The following is a 16140-nucleotide window of genomic DNA, read 5'->3' as shown; positions in this document are numbered from 1 at the left end:
CATGCCAGCTGCCTCTCCCCCTGCTCCTTGTAACCATGCAACTTATTCCCTTCCACATATGTATATCCATCAACTCTCTGATTTTTTTCAATCAAGGTACACGAAGGAATAATTTACAAACCCATTTAAGCTACCAGCATGCCTTTGGGCTGTGGAAGGAAATTGAAGCAGCTGGGGGACACCCACAGGGCCACGGAGAAATCGTGCAAACTCTGCTCAGGCAGGAGATAAGGATCAGACTGGGGGTCCCAGAGAGCAGTGAGGCAACAGCACCAACTGCTGTGTCACCAAGCCACCCAGAGGACACCTGAGTAGAAATCGAAAGGTCAGTTTCAGGGAGGCAAGTTGTACGGCAATTCGAATGTGCAGAATGTAAGAAGCTGCAGAGAGTAGTGATCTCAGACCAGTACATCACTGGCACATCCCTCCCCATCACTGGAAGTATATACATGAGGCACTGTCTCAAGAAGGCAACATCTATCATCAAAAATCCTCTCCATCCGGGCCACCTTCTCGCAGCTACCATCAGGCAGGAGGTGCAGAAGCATGAAGTCCCACACCACCAGGCTTTAAGAACAGCTACTTCCCTTCAACCATTCAGTTCTTGAACCAACTGACACAACCTTAATCGCTACCTCAGTATAGCAACACTATGACCACTTTGCCCTGCAATGGGTTTTGTTTTCTTTTGTTCTAATTGTGTTCTTTCATGTACAATTTTGTATAATTTGTGTTTAACTTATACTATGATGCTGGAGGAACTCAGCAGGCCAGGCAGTATCCGTGGAGAAAAGCAGGCGGTCAATGTTTCAGGTCAGGACCCTTCTTCAGGACTGAAGATAGGAAAAGGGGAAGGGGAGGAGGGGAGAGCAGATCCACCGGGGGATGAGTCAAAGGTAAGGAAGAAAAAAGGGGGGTAGAAAAAAAGAGATATCCCCCGGTGGATCTGCTCTCCCCTCCTCCCCCACACCTACCCATCACTATCTCTTACCTGCATCTACCTTTCACCACCTTGTGCCCACCCCGCCTCCCCTCTTTTGTCCACCTATCACTGCTCTGCTTTTCCCTCCTATATATTGGGCTTCCCCTTTTCCTATCTTCAGTCCTGAGGAAGGGTCCTGACCCAAAACGTTGACGCCTGCTTTTCTCCACGGATGCTGCCTGACCTGCTGAGTTCCTCCAGCATCATAGTGTTTTCATCTAGATTCCAGCATCTGCAGTCCCTTTGTTTCTCTATGTTTAATTTATGTTTCTTCTGAAAATTGTGTCTCTAATGCTATGTACCTGTGATACTGCTGCAAGCAAGTTTTTCATCGCACCTGTGCAATGTGACAATAAACTCGACTTTGACTTTGACTTTGTAATCAGTGGGATGCCATAAGGGCAAGGTTAGGCCTCAGCTATTTATCGACAACATTCATGCCTTGAATGAGAGGATTTGTTATGGAAGTAATTTTAAAAGTGATAAAAAAAGCAAGAAAGGTGAGTAAATGTGATGTGGGACAGAGCTTGCACCTTCCTTAACATTTGTCCAGGGATGCAGACAGCATTTATTGCCAATTCCGAAGATCTTTGGAACAGAGAGGCTTTCGGAGAGCAGCTGACAGTTTCCTGGGCTGGGTGATTGTCTATGGGGAAAGAATGTGTAGACGGGGCTTAAATTTCCTCGAGTTCAGAAGAATCGGAGGTAATCTTACTGAAATATATACGGTTCTTGAAAAGGATTCAAAGAAATGATGGGATGATTCTTGGAGGATATTTATTGCACTGCACTTTCTCTGTAGCTGTGACACTTTACTCTGTACTGTTATTGTTTTTACCTGTACTACATTAATGCACTCTGTACTGCCTCAATGTAACTGCACTGTGTAATGAATTGACCTGTACGATCAGTATGCAAGACAAGTTTTTCACTGTACCTCGGTACAAGTGACAATAATAAACCAATACCAATACCAATACCAATATTTGTCTGCCTGTGACCTCTACAACTTGAGGTGACAACCTAAGAAAAAGGTACCTACCACTCAGACCTGAGAATGGGAGAACTTTCCATTGCAAATCTTTGGGATTCTCTAACCCAGATCTTTGAACGGTTGGTCATTGAATTTAGTCAGTACAGCAAACAGCAGATCTTTAGATGCTAAGAGAAGCATGAAATTCAAATAGAAACTGGGTCAGGCAGCATCTGTCAAATGAGAAACAGGTTTAATGTTTTAGGATGGTGACCTTCCATCAGAAAGCAGATGGGAACAGTGTGGGAAACACTGAGACTGGAGATCACTCCTGACCCTTATCGTAGATGGGAGCAGATTTGCTGGACAAAGTTCCTACTCCTCCTCTTCACCCTTAAGTATATGATTCTATTTTTATTTATTCATTCACGGGATGTGGAAGGCTCTACGGAGCCAGCATTTAATGTCCAACCCTATCCGGCGCCTGAATTGAGTGGCCCAGCAAGCTATTTCAGTCAACCACACTGGTAGGTCTGGAGACCAGACAAAGAAGGATGGCAATTCCTCTCCCTAAATAAAGTTATTAAGCCAGACGGGTTTTTAAGAGAATGGAATAATTTCTTGATTGTCATTACTGATAATGGTGTTTTTACTCCAAATGTATTTACATACTTGATTTTAACTTCTGTAGAGCTGTCTTGGCACTATTGAACCTGTCCCTGGGTCAACAGTGCATACCTCTGTAGACCAGTGTTTATGTTCTTGCTTATCTCAGCAGGATCTTTCTCTGGACGAGGAGTACACAGCCATGGATCATAGTTTTTGAGATAAGCAGAAATATATCCATTGGTGCACAGACCTAAGTAATGTTGAACATTTTTCTTTAAAATTCTGGGAAGAAGGTAGTTCTTGTAACACTGCTCTGCTCTCCTCAATGATTAATTGCAATAATTACACTGTGTAAATCAGCTTCCAATAATAAAATTAGCCAGCAGACACTTGCTTCTGTCTCCACTTAAAGTGGCTGCAGATAAAGTATGGACTGAAGGAATTTAAGGATTGATGACTCCTAATATGGTAAAGTGTGGTTAGATGTTAAAGGCTGCAGGAAAACTAAACATATCTTTTCCCTTGTTTCCGCCAGGAATGAACATGACCTAGCGTGTCAGTATGCACTCTTGGATTAGCTTCTGTCATGCTTTTCTTTTGTTAGAACCAGGTTTATAGAAGTATGAGGGGTTACAGACAGGATAGACTGCAGGAATCTTTTCCCCTTAATAGAGATGAATATAATTACTGGACATAGATTTAGGATAAGTGGGAAGAGATTTAGAGGGGATTTGAGGGGAAGCTTTTCACCAGAGAGTGGTAAGTACCTGGAATGCACTGCCAGGTGGAAGCAGAGTCACTGACAATATTTATGTCGGCACAACATCATGGGCCTAAGGGCCTGTACTGTGCTGTAATGTTCTATGTTAGAGGGCCGTGGAGGCCAAGTCATTGGGTGTATTTAAGGCAGAGATTGATAGGTTCTGGATTGGTAAAGGGGGGGGGGGTTAAGGGTCACGGGGAGAAGGCAGGAGAATGGGGTTGAAAACAAGATCAACCATGATTGAATGCTGGAACAGACTTAATGGGCCGAATGGCCTAATCCTGCTCCTATATCTTGTGATCTCACAGATGCTACTCGACTCGCTGAGTTCCTCCAGCAGACTGTGTGTTGCTCCAGACTCCAGCATCTGCAGTCTCTTGTGTCTCTGACACATTGTTTGCTGCTCAGCCCTGGATAGAGCCAGAAACACTTAAGTCCATGGCCACGGTGACTCTAACACTAAGACTGCTGGCCACTGCGAATTTAACAGCCACCGGCAAAACTGCAACCAGCTGTGAAACGAGGCTCTTGGTGCTCCACTGGGACTTTCCCGAAAGCCTTTCTCATCATGTTCCTCTCGCTCTTCCAGTTTTTCCTCATCTTCCTCGAGCTCGAGGTTTGCTCAGCATCAGCTACTGGCTTCAGTTATCAAGGTTAAGCAGAACACAGCAATGAGCTCTCTGCTCCTGATAGGTGTTCGCAGTGCACAACAATGGACTACGCCTACATTGGAAGACCAACGGTGTTTTCCTGGTGCTTATATCTGCGTGCAACTGCTGCAGTTGGACAGTGCACTGATGTGAGGGCCAGAGATCCCAGGATTTATCTCTCTGGACAGTGCTGGGTGCGGAAAACCTCTAGCAGCTCGGTCTCCCTGCAGATGAAGTCACCATTTGAAATTCCCGGAAGAATGTTGCTGACCATCGGGAAGTTCTCATGATCTATCAGAACAATGAGGGAGGTAAAACATTCCCAGTGAAGAAAAGGTCCAGGTTGATAGGGGAGAATTAAAAACAAACCACTGGAGGAACTCTGTGGGTCAGGCAGCATCTGTGGAGGGAAATGGACACTGGGTGTTTCAGGTCCAGATGAAGAGCCTTGAACCAAAACGTCAGAATCAGAATCAGGTTTGTTATCACTGACTTACCTGTCATGAAATTTGTTGCTTTGTGACAGCAGTACAGTGCAAAGATATAAAATTACTATAAATTACAAAAAAAAAACCTAAATAGTGCAAAAATAAAAGGAATAATGAGGTAGTGTTCATGGACTGTTCAGAAATCTGATGGTGGAGGGGAAGAAGCTGTTCCTGAATCGCTGAGTGTGGGCCTTCAGGCTCCTGTACCTCCTCCCCAATGGTAGTAACAAGAAGAGGGCATGTCCCGGATGGTGATGGTCTTTAGTTGACTGTCCATTTCCCTTCACAGATGCTGCCTGACCCACTGAGTTCCTCCAACTGTTTGTCTTTTTGCTCCAGATTCCAATCTCTTGTGTCTCTAATATATTAAGGAAGCCCGACCCTTGGAAAGCCAACAATGCTGGCAAATCCCAGTGCCCAAGGTGCCACCTATTTAGCACTTAAGTCAGAACAGTGGAAAATATTTCTTTGCATATACAGTGCCTGGTGACCTCTCTGATGCAGCAGATTGAAGGAAGAGATTTCCTATGTTTGTTTGGATGGATTCTGATGCAAGGAAGCCGAGAATCTGACCGGTTGCATTGAGGCCTGGTATGGCAATTCCAACACACAGGAGTGCGAGAGGCTACAGAGGGTGGACACAGCCCTCCCCACCACTGACAGCATCAACAGGAGGCGCTGCCTCAAGAAGACAGTATCCATCATCAAGGATTCCCACTATCCGGGTCATGCCCTCTTCTCACTGCTACCGTTAGGCAGGAGGTACAGAAGCCTGAAGTCCCACACCATATGGTTCAGGAACAGTTACTTTCCTACAACCATCAGGTTCTTGAACCGACCTCCACAACCCTAACCCTGCCTCCGCAATGGAATACTACAGACCACCTCTTGCACTGCCGTGGACTTGTCTTCGGCTGTGTCTTAGTTTTCTTTTGCACAGATCTTGCTTTTGCACAGTTGATTTTTTCACAGCATGGTATAACTTTATGTTTAATTTATGTATAATTTATATATACTGTGTGTTGTCTGTATCTATGTGCCTGTGATGCTGCTGCAAGCAAGTTTTTCATTGTACCTGTACCTCACCGTACTTGTACACATGACAATAAACTCGACTTGACTTGAATCAGTATGACCTTGATCTCCAAGGAGAGAGCAGACCAAGCACATGAGCATGGCTGAAGTCTTCTTGCAAAGTTTCTTATGTCTCTATGCTGGTAGCCTTGGAAAACCCGAACCTGATTGTCAGTAAGGTCCAGGTAGATGTGGCATCATTGAAGAGCCTCGCAGTCGGGCATGTTTTTGCCTCTTGCTGCAAGGTTCCCAATGTGGCCAGTCACTGCCACGTCGACGCTTCCATCTAGTTCAGTGCTGCCAGCTGCGTCACTCATTGAGTGAGTGCATCTAAGTTCAGGGGAAAGAGCTTGCTGATCGTTGAAGCACACTGCGGTCAGTTCTAAGCTGCCCAGTCCAGTGCCCCTGATGTTAGCAGAGTTTCCCTTAAATGGCAAGGAAAGTAATAACATTGTGTGATGTGCTCCTGGTCGCAGGGAAGACAGCCATAGGTTTCATTCTAAGCCAAGGGAAAATATGTACAATGTCTGAAAATTAATTGCCTGGAGTTCTTATCTGACACTGGAAAAACATCAGATGAGCTAATATGAACAGCACACAGAAATGAAAAGGCAAAAGTAACTGCAGATCCTGGAAATTTGCTCAAAGTAATCTGTAGTAAATTGAGTTTGTGTGATTTACACATGGGAAACAGGTGATGGTCAATCCAATTTCTAGGCTATTTGGTTCGAACTCCATGGAATTTGTGTTCAATGAAAAACATACACTTACTCTAAACATCCCAATACAGGTTGTGGATCTCAAATCACCAGATTATATCTGACTCATGCTTTGAGCCCCACAAACATCTTCCATCACTAAGGACCCTCACCACCTGGGACATGCCCTCTTCTTGTTACTACCGTTGGGGAGGAGGTACAAGAGCCTGAAGACCCACACTCAACAATTTCGGAACAGCTTCTTCCCCTCCACCATCAGATTTCTGAACGGTCCATGAACCCATGAACACTGACTCGTCATTGTTTTTTTTTGCACTATTTATTTATTTGGTAATTTATAGTAATTTTATGTCCTTGTACTGTACTGTTGCTGAAAAACAAGTTTCATGACATATAAGTCAGTGATAATAAACCTGATTCTGATTCTGATTCATCTGTAGGAGAGCTGAAATGGACCCTACAATAAATTGAAGGATCTTCTACAGATGCACAGTTGAAAGTATCCTGACTGGTTGCATCATGGCCTGATACGACAATTCAAATGCACAGGAACGCAAGAGGTTGCAGACAGTAGTGGACATGGCCCAGTCCATCATGGGCATAGCCCTCCCCACCATCGAAAGCATCTACTTGAGGCACTTCCTCAAGAAGGAGGCACCTATCATCAAGGATTCGCACCATCTGAGTCATGCCCTCTTCTCGTTGCTACCGTCGGGCAGCAGGTACAGAAGCCTGAAGTCCCACACCACCAATTTCTGATTGGCTAATTGTGAGGCACATTAACCAATAGAGAGTTAGGCTCTAGCCATTTTGGATTAGCCATAGTGAGAGTGGCCAGTGTCTGAGTGGTAAGCACTGAGGCTTTGGCTCATGAGGCTCTGCCAAGATGAGGCTGAGCAGAGGTACAGGTAAGTGCAGGTCTTTTAATTTTCCTCTTTAGTCTTAGAGCAGTCGGCATGGCAGTTAGGGCAGTGATATGCTGCTCCTGAGGATGTGGGAGATCAGGGAGAATTCTAGTGTCCCTGAGGACCACACCTGTAGGGAGTGCACCCAGCAGCAAACTGATTGCACGAAGAAGCTGGAGCTGAAGCTGGATGCACTCAGGATCATCCGAGATGCTGAGAAGATCATAGACAGGGTTTTAGGCGGAATGTAGCTGGCAAAGGGAGTAGGCAGAATCTCCTCAAAAACAAGTATACTGTTCTGGATACTGTTGGGGGGATGATCGTTCATGGGATCAGTCCGTCATGGGAGACCAGTAGCCAGGTTTGTGGCACCATGACTGGCTCTGTGGCACAGCAGGGAAGGGTGAAGGCAGACAGGAAATCTCCTGCCTGACCTGCTGAGTTCCTCCAGCAATTTGCTTGTTGCTCCAGATTCCAGCATCTACAGAATCTCTTGTGTTGCCTGTACATACTCGTTAAGGTGTGAAGCACAGAGCACTATGTGGGTCCCCAGTTTCAGACAAAAGTTTCTCACCTTTGAACTGAGCCTGAAATTCTGCCAAACCATGATCACTCTTTCCGAGGGGATAATAAATTTATCCTTTCTCAGTTCACAATACCAGATCTAAAACAGCCTGCTCTCTGATTGGTTCCTCAGTAAAACTAAAGAGCTGATTGTTGACTTCAGGAAGGGGAAGGAGGGTGAACATGCACCAGTCTACATAGGGAGAATTGCGGTGGCGAGAGTCAGCAGCTTTAAATTCCTGGTGTTATCATATTAGATGACCTGTCCTGGGCCCAGCACATAGATGCAATCATAAGGAAGGCATGCCAGAGTCTTTACTTTCCTCGGAGGTTAAGGAGGTTTGACTTGTCACTGAACACTCTAACAAACTTCTACAGACGTATTGTTGGAAGTCTCCTGACTGGTTGCATCATGGTCTGCTATGGCAATTCGAATGCGCAGGAACGTAAGAAGCTGCGGAGAGTAGTGGGCTCTCTAGAAGGGCAATGTTCACTCCGAGGAACTTGAAGCTCTCAACCCTCTCAACCTCAGCAGCGTTGATGTTGACAGGTGCATGTACACTGCCCCCCCTTCCTGAAGTCAATGACCAGCTCTTTTGTTTTGCTGACATTGAGGGAAAGGTTGTTGTCATGACACCTATTCATGTAAGAAGATTTATTTGCACATGCAGGCAGTCCCAAGATTGCAACAGGTTTCCATTACTGAGAAACTGTTTGTGAGTTGGAATGAACAGAAACAGAGTGTGGGGGAGGAAACAGCGGTGACGGGAGACCGAGCAGGCATGGGAAGAACTGGCCGCCAGCCGGCCTCACTGACTCTGTGAGTGAGCGAGTGAGTCTGCTCAGTCCTCCTGGCTCTGCTCGGCTCCACCCTGCCCAGTGGGCGGGTGAAGAGAAGGCACACGGAAATGCCCCATTCCCACCCCGCAGAAGATTTAAGGTGCTGGGGAGTGGGTATAGAGGAGATGTCAGGGGTAAGTGTTTTACTCAGAGAGTGGTGAGTGCATGGAATGGGCTGCCGGCAACGGTGGTGGAGGCGGATACGATAGGATCTTTTAAGAAACTTTTGGATAGGTACATGGAGCTAAGAAAAAATAGGGGGCAATGAGCAAGCCTAGTAATTTCTGAGGTAGGAACATGCTTGGCACAGCTTTGTGGGCCAAAGGGCCTGAATTGTGCTGTAGGTTTTCTACGTTTCTATGTTTCTATGAAAGATGCCTGCAGCCCCACAGCAGCCGGGAAATCCGTCCCCATCCATCTTACCGGTCTCCCAAACACTCGCTCATATGTACGGGCTGTCCATAAGTCGAGTGTTCGTAACCCGGGGAGGAGCTGTACCGAGCTACAACACTGAAGTCATTTGTCTTTATTTTCAAGTTTCTTTTATATTCCCGTGACCAATGAGTGGTGGATGGAATTAAGCTGGAGTACAAAATATACAATTTTTAATTAGGCCTGTGTAACTAATGAAGCAATTTATGGGTCAAATTGAGAAAGTTAGACATTGAGAGATCAAAGTAATCAGGAGTTATGGTCTGTCTATTTTATAGCAATAGGAATCATAAATGCCTTCCTGTGATCTGGGTCAGGCAATAAAGCTATATTCCCAGCTATGTTCCCAGTTCAGAATCCTTGCAATGAGAAGCCCTGTTTTGTCTCACAAGACTGGATGTCTGTTTCCCACCACCCCAACCCCTCACTATTTTGAAGGCAAGAAGGGCAAGGACATATACATATGTTGCTCTCATTTAGAACCAATTCTCATGCTCTGTATGTGCTCTTATCTATCTCTCTTACAAGGGAACACTATTTTGCAATGAATCATTCTACAATTTCAGTCACCACATTAAAGGAATATATACCTAGCTGTTTTTTAAGAGTTGTAAAGTGGGCAAGTATAAATGTTCTGAAAGATTAATTTGCCTCAGTTGTGAAAATATGATATGATTAATTTTAATAACATGCAAAAAACTATTAGTATGCATTCATTCCAGTAAACTGGTCAATGACTCAATAATTCAGATTTATAGCATCACTTTTCTATAGTAGAATGACCTTTGAAGAATATCAGACTGCACAAAATGGTAGTGCATGACAAACTAATTCATTGAGAGCGGTCTTTGCACTAATATGACTACATTTGTTTGGGTTGAATTTGACGTGAAGGAAATTATGCATGCCAACAATTTTGAAGAGGGAATGAAGAAGAACTAATGTAATGCAGAAAGATTACTGTTTAATCCCACATCATTATACAAGCTTTTTAATGTAGAAAGCCACAATAAAACTAGTCAGATTCAAGACTCACCTAACTCTACGTCCCTGATCCCCATGTAACTCTCCAACAGATCATCCACTTTCTTGGTTGCTTGTTCTTCGAATTCTGTTGGCTATAGAAATAGAAACACAGATAGTTTGCAAATGAAAACCAACAGAAGGCAACTAAAAATGCAATAAGGGGAGAAAAGATGAAATATGAAGGTAAGATGGGCAATAATATGAAAGAGGATACCAAAAGTTTTTTTCAGATATATAAAAAGTAAATGAGAGGCAAGACTGAACATGGGACCACTGGAAAATGATGCTGGGGAGGTAGTAATGGGGAACAAAGAAATGGCGGACAAACTTAATAAGTATTTTGTGTCAGTCTTCACTGTGGAAGACACCAGCAACATGCCAGAAATTCGAGAGAGTCGGGGACAGAAGTGAGTGTAGTCACTATTACTAAGGAGAAGGTGCTTGGGAAATTGAAAGGTCTGAAGGTGGGTAAGTCACCTGGACCAGATAGACTACACCCCAGGATTCTGAAAGAGGTAGCTGAAGAGATTGTGGAGGCATCAGTAGTGATCTTTCAAGAATCACTAGATACAGGAATAGTTCCAGAGGACTGGAAAATCACAAATGTCACGCCACTCTTTAAGAAGGGAGGGAGGCAAAAGACAGGAGATTATAGGCCAGTTAGCCTGACTTCAGTGGTTGGTAAGATGTTAGAGTCCATTATTAAGGATGAGGTTTCGGGGTACTTGGAAGCTCATGATAAAATAGGCCGAAGTCAGCATGGTTTCCTTAAGGGGAGATCTTGCCTGACAAATCTGTTGGAATTCTTTGAGGAAGTAACAGGCAGGATAGACAAAGGAGAGTCAGTGGATGTTATTTACTTGGATTTGCAGAAGGCCTTTGCACATGAGGCTGCAAAACAAGATAGGAGCCCATGGTATTACAGAAAAGGTACAAGTATGGATAGAAGATTGGCTGACTGGCAGAAGGCAAAGAGTGGGAATAAAGGGGTCCTTTTATGGTTGGCTGCCACTGACTAGTGGTGTTCCACAGGGGTCGGTGTTAGGTCCGCTACTTTTCACGTTATATGTTAATGATCTGGATGATGGAATTGATGGCTTTGTGGACAAGTTTGCGAATGATACAAAGATAGGAGGAGGGGCAGGTAGTATTGAGGAAGCAGGGAGCCTGCAGAGGACTTGGACAGGTTGGGAGAATGGGCAAAGAAGTGGCAGCTGGAATACAGCGTAGGGAAGTGTACGGTCATGCACTTTGCTAGAAGGAAAAAAGACATAGACTATTTTCTAAACAGGGAGTGAATTCAGAAATTGGAGCTGCAAAGGGACTTGGGAGTCCTAGTACAGAATTCCCTAAAGGTTAACTTACAGGTTGAGTCGGTAGTAAGGAAGGCAAGTGCAATGTTAGCATTCATTTCGAGAGGACCAGAATGCAAAAGCAAGGACATACTGCTGAGGCTTTGTAAGGCGTTGGACAGACCATCTGGAGTACTGTGAGCGGTTTTGGGCCCATGTGTAAGGAAGGATGTGCTGGCATTGGAGAGGGCCCAGAGGGGGTTTACAAGAATGTTCATGGGAATGAAAGGGTTAATGTATGAGGAGTGTTTAATGGCTCTGGGCCTGTGCTCGCTAGCGTTTGGAAGGATGAGGGGAGATCTCATTGAAACCTACCGAATATTGAAAGGCCTGGGTAGAGTGGATGTAGAGAAAATATTTCCATTAATGGGAGAGTCTAGGATCAGAGGGCACAGCCTCAGAATAGAAGGATGCCCTTTAGAACAGAGATGAGGAGGAATTTCTTTAGCAAGAAGGTGGTGAATCTGGAATTCATTGCCGCAGACGGCTGTGGAGGCCAAGTCATTGGGTATGTTTGAAGTGGAGGTTGATAGGTTCTTGATTAGTAAGGGCGTCAAAAGTTAAGGGGAGAAGGCAGGAGAATGGGGTTGAGAGGGAAAAATAAATCAGCCATGACTGAATAAACAGAGCAGACTCGAAGGGCCAAATTCTGCTCCTATGTCTTATGGAAAAAATATGAACATAATCTGTTTAAAATCACAAACCACTCTAGAAGTCATGTAGTAACAAACCATCTGCTGGAGGAACTCGGTGGGTTGGGCAACATCTGTGGGGGCAAAGGTCATCTTTAAATAAACCAGATGGAAATGTGAGTATGGAGGAGGATGTGGAGAGTTTCAAGGGGGTGTGGACAAGGTGAGTGAGTGGGCGAGAACACAGCGGGTGGAATATAATTGGAAAAATGCGAGGGCATCTTCTTTGGTGAACAGAACAGAAAAGCAGAACATTTGTTAAATGTGGGAGATTAGGCTGTGTTGGTGTTCTTGTCCAGCATGCAGATGCAACAGAAAATTAGGATGGCAAATGATATGTTAGCCTTTATTATGAGAGGATTTGGTTAGAGAAGTAAGGGAATCTTATTGTAATTGTACAGAGCCTTGGTGAGACCACATCTGGAGGGATATGCACAGTTATGAACTGCTTAAGAAAGGATATGCTTGCCATAGAGAGAGTTAAGGGATGAATTACTGGACTGTTTGCCATAAGAAGAGAGGTTGAGTATACTCGGACTGTATTCTTTAAAGTTTAAAACAATGAGAGGAAATCTCATCAAAATGTACACAACTGTTAAAGGGCTTGCTCGAATAATACTGGGAAGATGTTTTCTTTGGCTGAAGGGTCTAGGACCAATAGGTACAGTTGAGATTAAAGGAATAGACCATTTAGGTCTGAGATGAGGAGGAATTTCTTCACTAAGAGGGTGGTGAACCTTTGGAATTCTACACCCAGGTGGAAACTCAGTCATTGAATTCATTCAGATCAGAGATGGATGGTGTTCTGGGCATTGAGGAAATCATGGGATTGAGAAAATAGTGCTGGAAAATGGTGCTGAAAATCAGTTGGTGGCCTACTCCTGCTCCTATTTCTTATGTTCTTTTGAAATATGAGGACACCAGTGAGGCTGATTTTGGTCTCTTCGAAACTCTCCGCAGTGATGATTATTCAGTAGGATTTGTTCATTTTGCACTGGTCTTTGGGATGCATCAGTTTCCTGGATAGTGGTAAGTGTTCACTTCTACACAACACCCTGTCTGAAGTATCTGAGGGCTCCTTCTGGACACGTAAAAAGGGTTGAAAAAGGACACAGACCTTTTAGTGCAACAAACAATCTGCTGGAGGAACTCAGTGGGTTAAGCAGCATCTGTGGGATGAAAGGAATTGTTGACGTTTTGGGTCGGAAACCTGCATCAGCCCCAGATCCTGATGAAGGGTTTCAATCCAAAACATCAACAATGCTGCTTGATCCATTGATTTCCTCCAGCAGATTGTGTGTTGCTCCGGATTCCAGCATCTGTGGTCTCTTGTGTCTTAACAGAAATTGTTTGCCTGGAATTCTTACCCTATTGTTAGCACCTACACAATTCATAAGGGGGAATGTGCGCAGTACTATGTCTCTGAAATTCACTCTGTTGATGCCCATGGAAAGAGTCTTGGAGGTGGAGTGTAGCCCTCTAAGACCACTATGCATCCCATTTTGTGCTTTAGATTGAGATGAATTTCAAAGCAGGTGTTCTGCTGAATAAAATCATTTCACTGTGAAATGGAAATACATGTAAATTAAAAGTTACAGCTAGAAATTCTGCTCCATACATACAAAGTGCACCCATTGCCCACAGTGACATTTTATACAAGGAGACAGATATCTTCACTTCTGATTTGTGCATGAAAAGTTCAGAACAACTATAGCATTACTTACAGCCTCTTCCACAGTTGCAGAGCCTTTTGACCTTAAACGCAAAGTTTCCCGTCCACTGCCAACTTTTCCTTCACCTGTAGACTTGCCGCACTTTGTCCTTCGAGCGATCATATCTGCAAGATGCAGATGGAAAAGTTATTGCAAAGATAAGCTGAGAGAATAAGCAGTGGCACTGGTTCAGTACTGAGACCTGATGGTATAGCACAGAGTTCCTCCACTGTCAAAATTACAGAAGGTGTAGCATAGGAGAAGGTATCCAATCCAAGGTACCTCTACAGAGTCAACAGAAAGCAAAATGAATGGCTAATACATCCACTTTACATTGTCAAATAAAGCCAAAAGTACCTCCAAGAAGTTTAAGTGGAGAGACGTAAGGGACCATAGAAAGAGCAACAGGGTTATAGGTGCACAAAAGATAGAAATAAGTAAACATTGAGTACAGAGGTTGGGACGTTATACTGCAGTTGTACAAGACATTGGTGAGGCTGCACCTGGAGTATTGTGTTCAGCTTTGGTCACCCTGCTACAGGAAAGATGCCATTGAGCTAGAAAGAATGCAGAAAAGATTTACGAAGATGTTGCCGGGACTCAAGGGCCTGGGTTATAGGGAGAGGTTGGGTAGGCCAGGACTTTATTCCTTAGAGTGTGGGTGACTGATGGGTGACCTTATAGAGGTGTATAAAATCATGAAGGGCATAGATAGGGTCAATGCACACAGTCTCTTTCCTCAGGGTGGAGAAATCAAGAACTAGAGGGCATAGGTTTAAGGCGAGAGGGGAAAGATTTAATAGTGACCTGAGGGGCAAATTCTTCACCTAGAGGGTTGTGTGTAGATGGAATGAGGTGCCAGAGGAAGTGGTTGAGACCATAAAATAAAATAATAAAATAAAAATAAGATCTCTTATTAGTCACATGTACATCGAAACACACAGTGAAATACATCTTTTGCGTAGAGTGTTCTGGGGGCAGCCCGCAAGTGTCGCCACACTTCCGGCGCCAACATAGCATGCCCACAACCTCCTAACCCGTACGTCTTTGGAATGTGGGAGGAAACCCACGCAGACACGGGGAGAACGTACAAACTCCTTACAGACAGCGGCGGAAATTGAACCCGTGTCGCTGGCTCTGAAATAGTGTTACACTCACCGTTACACTAAAAGACATTTGGACAAGTACATAGCTAGGAACGGTTTAGAGGGATATGGGTCATGAGGTCCTGATGCAGGGTTTCCTGAAATGTCAACAGTTCCTTTCCTCCTACAGAATCTTTGCTACTGATCGACCAGCTGAGCTCCACACAATCCACATCCACAATCTTCCTGTTGTTGAGCCGCAGCATCCTTCTGAACCAAAATCTCCCACCAACCCGGCCGTTCTGAATTCCCCTTATCCCATTGCCCATCCTTGCAATCCCTCCTCCCTCACTCTACTCCAGTTGCCAGCTGCGCCCTCCAGTTTTTCTGAACCTGGCCTTTAATCTCCATGTCACAACCTGACCTCGGGTTTTCCCATCCTTCAGATTCAGATTAGTTTATTGTCATATGCCCCAGGGTGCAATTAAATTCTTTGCTTGTGTGAAGCTCACAGTAAACATGGTAAATAAAAAAAAACAATAAATACAGCAATAAGAGCACAACAAGAGAATGTTGCAAAGATGAAGTAGTGCAAAAAGAAATGGTGAAGGCACAATAACGGAATAACTGAGGGAGGCAGAATTCAGAGACCGAGAACATGGCAGCACCTCCAGGAAGGGGATGTGAAAGATGCAGTTGGTTCAGAAGTCTGATAGCAGTGGGGAAGAAGTTCTTCTTGAGTCAACGGAGACACAAGAGACTGCAGATGCTGGAACCTAGAGCAACAAACAATCTGCTGGAGGAATTCAGCAGGTCGAGCAGCATCTGTGGGGGGGAAGGAATTGTCAATGTTTCCAGGAAACAGCTAGGAAAGCAGCTAGAATTGTCTACCTTTCCACTCACAGATGCTGCTTGACCTGCTGAGTTCTTCCAGCAGATGAAGAAGGGTCCTGACCCAAAACGTTGACCGCCTGCTTTTCTCCACGGATGCTGTCTGGCCTGCTGAGTTCCTCCAGCATCATCGTGTTTTAATTCCAGCAGATTGTTTGATGCTTTTGTTCTTGAGTCTGGTTGTCTCGGTTTTCAAGCTCCTGTATCTTCTCCCAGAAGGTAGAAGAGAGAAAAGGGAATGGCCAGGGTGGCAGGCATCCCTGACGATACTGTTCGCCTTCCTGAAGCAATGCACAGTGAGGATATACTGGATAGAAGGAAGTGACGAGCCTGTGACGGACTGGGCAGTGTTTACCGCTCTCTGCAGGTTCTGTCAGTCCAGA

General features: G+C 44.6%; 1 protein-coding gene across 1 annotated transcript in view; it reads right to left on the bottom strand.

The window, feature by feature from the left end:
* The window catches only part of LOC127582735 (PDZ domain-containing protein GIPC3-like), a 72884-nt gene that overhangs the window by 3121 nt on the left and 53623 nt on the right, over positions 1-16140 (bottom strand). Inside the window, exons 4-5 of the mRNA XM_052038298.1 lie at positions 13794-13906; positions 10036-10117 (exon numbers count right to left, since the gene is read on the bottom strand). Of these exons, the coding sequence (XP_051894258.1) occupies positions 10036-10117; positions 13794-13906 (195 nt within the window). The remainder of the gene's footprint in view (positions 1-10035; positions 10118-13793; positions 13907-16140) is intronic.

The sequence above is a fragment of the Pristis pectinata genome, chromosome 24 (assembly GCF_009764475.1).
Source record: "Pristis pectinata isolate sPriPec2 chromosome 24, sPriPec2.1.pri, whole genome shotgun sequence".
Lineage (NCBI taxonomy): Eukaryota > Metazoa > Chordata > Chondrichthyes > Rhinopristiformes > Pristidae > Pristis > Pristis pectinata.
The sequence above is the reverse complement of the archived record's forward strand: the minus strand, read 5'-3'. Positions and strand labels throughout refer to the sequence as shown.